The sequence below is a fragment of the Platalea leucorodia genome (genome assembly GCF_965183815.1).
Source record: "Platalea leucorodia genome assembly, chromosome: 19".
Classification (NCBI taxonomy): domain Eukaryota; kingdom Metazoa; phylum Chordata; class Aves; order Pelecaniformes; family Threskiornithidae; genus Platalea; species Platalea leucorodia.
The window spans coordinates 6,085,741-6,094,083 of record NC_138841.1 but is presented as its reverse complement, the minus strand read 5'-3'; the positions used below and the strand labels follow the sequence as shown (position 1 = coordinate 6,094,083).

Here is an 8,343-nt window from a genome sequence, read left to right as displayed (position 1 = left end):
GTGTCTGTGTGCAATATGTGTGCGCAGCGTCTGTGTGTGTGTGTGCAAAGTGTGTGTTCTGTGTGTGCAGGCTCTGTGCACATGTGCGTGGCGTGTGTGCTGCTGCATGTGCCCCGTGTGGGTGCAGTTCACGTGCGTGCATGCCCTGTGCGTGCCACGTGCGTGTTCCGTGTGCACACAACGTGCTTGTGTGCGTGCAAGGTGCATGTTCTGTGCGCGTGCATGCCCTGTGCATGGCGTGTGTGTGTGTGAGTAGCGTGTGCCGCTGCATGTGCCCGCTGTGTGCGCAGTCCATGCGTGTGCGCCCTGCGTGTGCCCCGTGCGTGTCCTGTGTGCGTGCACCTTGCGTGTGCCCCGTGCGTGTCCTGTGTGCGTGCGACGCGCGTGTGCCCCGTGCGTGTCCTGTGTGCGTGCGACGCGCGTGTGCCCCGTGCGTGTCCTATGTGCGTGCAACGTGTGTGTGCCCCGTGCGTGTCCTGTGTGCGTGCACCTTGCGTGTGCCCCGTGCGTGTCCTGTGTGCGTGCGACGCGTGCATGTGCGCGACGCGCGTGGGCGTGCGACAGGCCTGTGCGCGTGCAAGGTGCGCGTTCGGTGCGCGTGCAAGGCGCGCGCCTACGTGCCCCGTGCAACGTGCGCTTCCCACGCGTGTGCAAGACCCCCGCGTGTGCGTGCCCCCCCCCCCCCCCCCCCCCGCCGGGCGGGGCCGGGGCCGGTGGCGGTGCCCGCGGCCGGGGGGGGGCGGCGGCTCCTTTAAGCGCGGCGCAGGTCGGTGCAGCGGCGGCCCCGCCCCGGCGGGCGCGCGCGGGCGGCGGGAGGGGCGCAGGCGGCGGCGCGGGGCGCAGCGGGCACCGGCGGCAGCGGCCGCACCGCGCCATGGGCGCTCCGCCCGCCCGCGGGGCCGCGCTCCTCCCGCCGCTGCCGCCGCTGCTGCCGCCGCTGCTGCTGCTGCTGCTGCTGCTGCCCGCCACCGGCACCGGCACCGGCACCGGCACCTGCCCGCCCGGCGCCCCCCTGCCGCTGCTCCGGCCCCGCGGCGGCACCGGGGACAGCGGCGGCACCGGGGACAGCGGCGGAGCGGGGCCTTCCCCCAGCACCGGCGCTTCCAGCGGCACCGGGGACAGCGGCGGCCGCGGGCCCGCCCCGGCAGCCGGAGCTTCCAGCGGGGACGGCGGCGGCGGCGGGGGTTCCCGAGGCACCGGCGGCACCGGCGGCACCGGCGGCAGCGGGAGCCCCGAGGGTGCCCAAGGCCATGGAGGCACCGCGAGCACCGGGGACACGGGAGGCACCGCGAGCACTGGAGGCACCGGGGACACTGGATGCACTGGGAGCACTGGATGCGCTGGGAGCACTGGAGGCACTGCGAGCGCTAGAGGCACTGGGAGCACTGGAGGCACCGCGAGCGCTGGAGGCACCGGGGACACTGGATGCACTGGGAGCACTGGACGCACCAGGGACACTGGAGGCACCGGGAGCACTGGACATACTGGGTCCACTGGACGCACTGGGAGCACCCCAGTCCCCGGGGACACCAGGAGCACCCGGGATACTGGACACACTGGGGAGACTGGGAACACCGGCATCCCCACCAACACCGTGAGCGCCAGGGATGCTGGGCACGCTGCAGACACTGGGGGCACCCAACTCCCCAGGAGCACCAGGGATACTGGACACACTGGGGAGACTGGGAAAGTCCCCAGGGACACCAGGAGCGCCAGGAAAGTCCCCAGGAGCACCAGGAAAGTCCCTAGGAGCACCAGGGATACTGGACGTAATGGGGACACTGGGAAAGTCCCCAGAGCCACCAGTAGCACCGGGGAGACGATGGGCACTGGGGGTGTTGGGGACCCCCTGACCACCGGGGCCACCGGGAGCCCCGTGACCCGCAGCCACTCCCGCCGGCGCCGCAGCCCCAACACGGCGCCGCAGTTCCAGCCCTCCAGCTACCAGGCCTCGGTGGGGGAGAACCGGCCGGCGGGGACGCCGGTGACGCGGGTGACGGCGGTGGATCCCGACGAGGGGGAGGCGGGCCGGCTGCGCTACGCCATGGCCGCCCTCTTCGACAGCCGCTCCGACGCCCTCTTCGCCATGGACCCTGTCACCGGCACCATCACCACCGCCACCCCCCTGGACCGCGAGAGCAAGAGCACCCACGTCTTCCGGGTGACGGCGGTGGACCACGGCACGCCCCGGCGCAGCGCCATGGCCACGTTGACGGTGACGGTGACCGATGCCAACGACCACGACCCGGCCTTCGAGCAGCCCGAGTACCGGGAGAGCGTGCGGGAGAACCTGGAGGTGGGCTACGAGGTGCTGACGGTCCGGGCCACCGACGGCGACGCCGGTCCCAACGCCAACGTCCTCTACCGTCTCCTCAACGCCGGCGGCGCCAACGAGGTCTTCGAGATCGATCCCCGCTCGGGCGTCATCCGCACCCGCGGCCCCGTGGACCGCGAGGCGGTGGAAGCCTTCGAGCTGTTGGTGGAGGCCACGGATCAGGGCCAGGAGCCGGGACCCCGCAGCGCCACGGCCACCGTCCGCATCACCGTGGAGGACGACAACGACAACGCGCCGCAGTTCAGCGAGAAGCGTTACGTGGCGCAGGTCCCCGAGGACGTGGCGCCCAACTCGGCCGTGCTGCGGGTGACGGCCACCGACCGCGACAAGGGCAGCAACGCCCTGGTGCACTACAGCATCGTCAGCGGTAACACCCGCGGCCACTTCTACATCGACGCGCAGACGGGCGCGCTGGACGTGGTCAGCCCCTTGGACTACGAGGTCAGCAAGGAGTTCACCCTACGGATCCGGGCACAGGACGGCGGCCGCCCGCCCCTCTCCAACATCAGTGGCTTGGTCACCGTCCAGGTGTTGGACGTCAACGATAATGCCCCCATCTTCGTCAGCACGCCCTTCCAGGCCACCGTGCTGGAGAACGTGCCGGTGGGTTACTCCGTCATCCACGTTCAAGCCATCGACGCCGATTCGGGTGACAACGGCCGACTGGTCTACACCCTCCTGGAGACAGGCGCCGGCTTCCCCTTCGCCATCAACAACAGCACGGGGTGGATCGTGGTGGCCTCCGAGCTGGACCGGGAGGCGGTGGACTTCTACAGCTTCGAGGTGGAGGCGCAGGACCAGGGCAACCCCCCCATGGCCTCCTCGGCCAGCGTCAGCGTCACCGTCCTGGACGTCAACGACAACAGCCCCGAGTTCACACAACGGGAGTACGGCGCCCGCCTGAACGAGGATGCGGCGGTGGGTACCAGCGTCCTCACCGTCTCCGCCGTCGACCGCGACGCCAACAGCGTCATCACCTACCAGATCTCCAGCGGCAACACCCGCAACCGCTTCTCCATCACCAGCCAGAGCGGCGGTGGGCTCATCTCCCTCGCCCTGCCCCTGGACTACAAGCTGGAGCGGCAGTACCTCCTCACCATCGCCGCCTCCGACGGCACCCGCCAGGACACGGCCCAGGTGGTCATCAACGTCACCGACGCCAACACCCACCGACCCGTCTTCCAGAGCTCCCACTACACCGTCAACGTCAACGAGGACCGGCCGGTGGGCACCACGGTGGTGGTCATCAGCGCCACGGACGAGGACACGGGGGAGAACGCCCGCATCACCTACCTGATGGAGGACAGCATCCCCCAGTTCCGCATCGCCGCCGAGACGGGGGCCGTCACCACCCAGATGGAGCTGGACTACGAGGACCAGGTGTCCTACACCCTGGCCATCACGGCGCGTGACAACGGCATCCCGCAGAAGTCCGACACCACCTACCTGGAGATCCTGGTGAGCGACGTCAACGACAACGCGCCCCAGTTCCTCCGCGACTCCTACCAGGGCTCCATCTACGAGGACGTGCCCGCCTTCACCAGCGTCCTCCAGGTCTCCGCCACCGACCGCGACTCGGGGCTCAACGGCAGGGTCTTCTACACCTTCCAAGGGGGTGACGATGGCGACGGAGACTTCATCATCGAGTCCACCTCGGGCATCGTCCGCACCTTGCGCCGCCTCGACCGGGAGAACGTGCCGCTTTACACCCTGCGGGCGTTCGCCGTCGACAAGGGGGTCCCGGCCAAGCGGACGCCGGTGGAGATCCAAGTGACAGTGCTGGACGTCAACGACAACCCGCCCGTCTTCGAGCGGGACGAGTTCGACATCTTCGTGGAGGAGAACAGCCCCATCGGGCTGGTGGTGGCCCGGATCACGGCCACCGACCCCGACGAGGGCACCAACGCCCAAATCATGTACCAGATCGTGGAGGGCAACATCCCTGAGGTCTTCCAGCTGGATATCTTCTCCGGCGAGCTCACCGCCTTGGCCGACTTGGACTACGAGTCCAAGGCGGAGTACGTCATGGTGGTCCAAGCCACCTCGGCCCCCCTGGTCAGCCGGGCCACCGTCCACATCCGCCTTCGCGACGTCAACGACAACAGCCCCCAACTCAAGAACTTTGAGATCCTCTTCAACAACTACATCACCAACCGCTCGGGCAGCTTCCCCGGGGGGGTCATCGGCCGCATCCCGGCCCACGACCCCGACGTCTCCGACAGCCTCACCTACGCCTTCGAGCAAGGGAACGAGCTCAACCTGGTGCTGCTGGACCCCCGCAGCGGGGACCTGCGCCTCAGCCCCGCCCTGGACAACAACCGCCCGCTGGAGGCCGTCATGAGGGTCTCCGTTTCGGGTAAGACCCCCATCTTGGGGGGGGTGGGCAAGGTTTGGGGCTGGGGAAGCCCTCGTGGGCCCCCCTCCCCCCCCCACTTCTGCATGGAGCTGAGGTGTTTTGGGGTCCCACCACCCCATCTTGGGTGCCTCCACCCTCCAGATCTGGGGGGGGGGTAGTGATGGGGATGCTGTGCCCCCCCCACCCCAGACATCCCAGCTGGAGGCGGTCGGGGTCCCCAGCACCCCCTTTTCCTTCCCCACCCCAGTCTCAGCCCCGGGGTGTCGGGGGGGGGGGTCTCATACCCCAGTGCATGGGTTTTTTGGGGGGGGGGGGCAGGACCCTGGAGCAGAGGTTTGGGGGGGCAGGACCCCCTGTGTGTATCTGGGGGGGTCCTGGCACCTCGCTGTGGGTGGTGGGGGGCAGGACCCACGGCGTGCGTTTGGGGGGGGCACAGGGCCCGTACGTGTGTTTGGGGGGGCAGAGCCTGGTGTGTGCGTGGGGGGGCTGCTGCCCTTATGTGGATGTTATGGGGGGCCCGATGGGTGAATTTTGGGGGGGCTCAGGGTCCGGTGCAGTATTTGGGGGGGTCCTGGCACCCAAACACGTGTTTCCAGAAGCCCCCAGTGTTTATATTTTGGGGGGGGGCACAGGGCCTGGTGTGTGCATTTGGGGGGGTCCTGGCAGCCTGGCCTCTCCGTTGGGGGGTCCCCAAACCCAATGCGTCTCTTTGGGGGGGTCACTGGTGGGAAGGGGCCAAGGGGGGGCCGTGCCGGGGGTGCTCGGCACGGTTTGGGCCGGGGGGGGGGCAGTGGGTGCTGCCGGGGGGGGTCACCCTGTGGTGGGGGAGCGGCTCCTCGGCCGCCCCCGGGCAGGGAGGGAAACTGAGTCACGGGCCGTGTCCTGATGTCCCTTGTCCCCAGCCACGTGTCCCCCCCCATTGCCCCCCGTAGCCCCCGCGGGCTGGGGTCCCTGCTCCAGCTGCACAAAGGGGGGGGGCCCAGGGCACAAAGGGTGGGGGCAGGGGGCCCCCCGTGCCCCCCCTCAGCGCGGGGGCAGCCGGGAGGGGAACAAAGGCTCCGGCCATAGCTGGGCCCCCGCGGCCGCAGCCATGGCAACCCCCCCCTTGGCCACCAGCCACGGGCCACCGGGCAGCCCCGGCCCCCCGGCGTCACCCCCTTCTCCCTCCCCCCCGGCCCCCTCCCCACCCGGCTGTCCCCACGCTCCCTCCGTCCATCTGTCCACCCACCGCCCGCTCTCCATCTGTCCCACATCCCGCTGCCCCTTGTCCCGGCCAGGACGAGGAGGAGGAGGAGGAGGAGGAGGAAGGTGGGCGCCCCAGTGCCGGGCATCCCTTTGCCCCCCCCCCACCCCCCCCTGCCCCACGGCGCTGCCGGGTGAGTCGGGACGGGTGCCCCATGGCCGGCGCTGTCCCCGTCCCGCGGTGGCCAGCAGGATGGGTGCCCCGGCGCGGGTGCTGTCCCCATCCCACGGTGGCCAAGTGGGATGGGACCCCATAGCCACACTGTCCCCATCCTGCAGTGGCCGAGTGGCACGGGTGCCCCATAGCCAGCAGCGTCCCCATAGCCAGCGGCATCCCCATAGGCAGCACCGTCCCCATCCTGCTGACCCCATCCTGCGGTGGCCGAGTGGCACGGGCCCCCCATAGCCAGCAGCGTCCCCATCCCATGGCGGCCGAGTGGGACGGTACCCAGCACCAGCCCCGTAGCCAGCGCTGGCCCCATCCTGCGGTAGCTGAGCAGGACTGGCCCCCCATAGCCGGCACTGGCCCCATAGCCTGCACCGGCCCCATAGCCTGCACCGGCCCCATCCCACGGTGGCCAAGTGCCCCGTGGTGGTGGCCAAGTGGCCTGGGTGCCCCATAACCAGCGCCAGCACTGGCCCCATCCTGCTGTCCCCATCCCATGGTGGCCAAGCGGGATGAGAGCCCCATAGCCAGCACCACCCCATAACCAGCGCTGTCCCCATCCCGCGGTGGCCAAGCGGGACGGGTGCCCCATAGCCACCACCATCTCCATCTCGCGGTGGCCAAGCGGGACGGGTGCCTCATCGCCACCACCGTCCCCATCCCGCGGTGGCCAAGCGGGACGGGTGCCCCATCGCCACCACCGTCCCCATCCCGCGGTGGCCAGCGCCGTCACTGACCCCCGCCCCGTTCCCCCCCCACCCGCAGACGGGGTCCACAGCGCGACGGCCCAGTGCACGCTGCGGGTGACGGTGATCACGGACGAGATGCTGAGCAACAGCATCACCCTGCGCTTGGCCGACATGTCCCAGGAGCGATTCCTCTCCCCGCTGCTCAGCCGCTTCCTCGAGGGGGTGGCAGCCGTCCTGGCCACCCCCCGCCACCGCGTCGTCCTCTTCAACATCCAAACGGACACGGACGTGGGGACCGCCCGTATCCTCAACGTCAGCCTCTCGGTGCTGCTGCCCGCCTCGGGGCACGGCGCCCGCTTCTTCTCCTCCGAGGAGCTGCAGGAGCGGCTCTACCTCAACCGCTCGCTGCTGGCCGCCATCTCGGCCCAGCGGGTCCTGCCCTTCGACGACAACATCTGCCTGCGCGAGCCCTGCGAGAACTACATGCGCTGCGTCTCCGTCCTCCAGTTCGACAGCTCGGCGCCCTTCCTCGCTTCCGACACCATCCTCTTCCGCCCCATCCATCCCGTCACCGGCCTGCGCTGCCGCTGCCCGCCCGGCTTCACCGGCGACTACTGCGAGACGGAGATCGACCTCTGTTACTCCAGCCCCTGCGGCAGCAACGGGCGGTGCCGGAGCCGCGAGGGCGGCTACACCTGCGAGTGCCACGAGGATTTCACCGGTTAGAGCCCGGCGCCTCCCTCCCTCGGCCGTCCCTGGTGTCACCTTGTCCCGTTCCCCTTCACCCCTCCAGTGGTGATCCTGTCCTCTCGGTGTCCATCCCCACCATCTCTTCATCCCGCTCCCCTTCAGCCCTCCATCATCCATCCATCCCTGCCTCTCGGTGTCCATCCCCACCATCCCTTCATCCCGCTCCCCTTCAGCCCTCCATCCTCCGTCCCTCCTGCTCGCCCTCCATCATCCATCCCCGCCATCCCTTTGTCCCACTCCGGTTCTCCATCATCCATCCCCATCAGCCTTCATCCCATTCCTCATCAGCCTCCCTCACCTCTCCCTTCTGCTGGCCCTCCGCCGTCCATCGTGGTCATCCCTTCATCCTGCTCAGCCCTCCGTCAGCCGTTCCTTCCTCAGCTGTCCCTCCGTCAGCCGTCCTCCATCGGCCATCCCACCTCCATCCTCCCTCCCTCCCCCATCCCTCCCTCCATCATCCTCCCTCCCTCCCTCCCTCCCTCCCTCCCTCCCTCCCTCCATCATCCCTCCTCCCTCCCTCCTCCATCCCTCCTTCCCTCCGTTATCCCTCCTCCCTCCCTCATCCCTCCCTTCCTCCATCCCTCCCTCCCTCCATCATCCCTCCTCCCTCCCTCCCTCCATTATCCCTCCTCCCTCCTCCCTCCCTCCATCATCCCTCCTCCCTCCCTCCTCCATCCCTCCCTCCTCCATCCTTCCTCCATCCCTCCCTCCTCCATCCTTCCTCCATCCCTCCCTCCATCATCTCTCCCTCCCTCCTCCCTCTCTCCATCATCCCTCCTCCCCTTTGTCCCCAACACCTTTATCT

The 8,343-nt window shown here is 69.4% G+C and overlaps 1 protein-coding gene across 1 annotated transcript in view; it reads left to right on the top strand.

The window, feature by feature from the left end:
• Window positions 1-874: 874 nt before the first annotated feature.
• Window positions 875-8,343, top strand: part of CELSR2 (cadherin EGF LAG seven-pass G-type receptor 2) — a gene marked incomplete at both ends in the record, with an annotated part of 36,464 nt that continues 28,995 nt past the window's right edge. Inside the window, 3 exon segments of the mRNA XM_082330426.1 lie at window positions 875-1,317; window positions 1,606-4,691; window positions 6,865-7,509. Of these exon segments, the coding sequence (XP_082186552.1) occupies window positions 875-1,317; window positions 1,606-4,691; window positions 6,865-7,509 (4,174 nt within the window).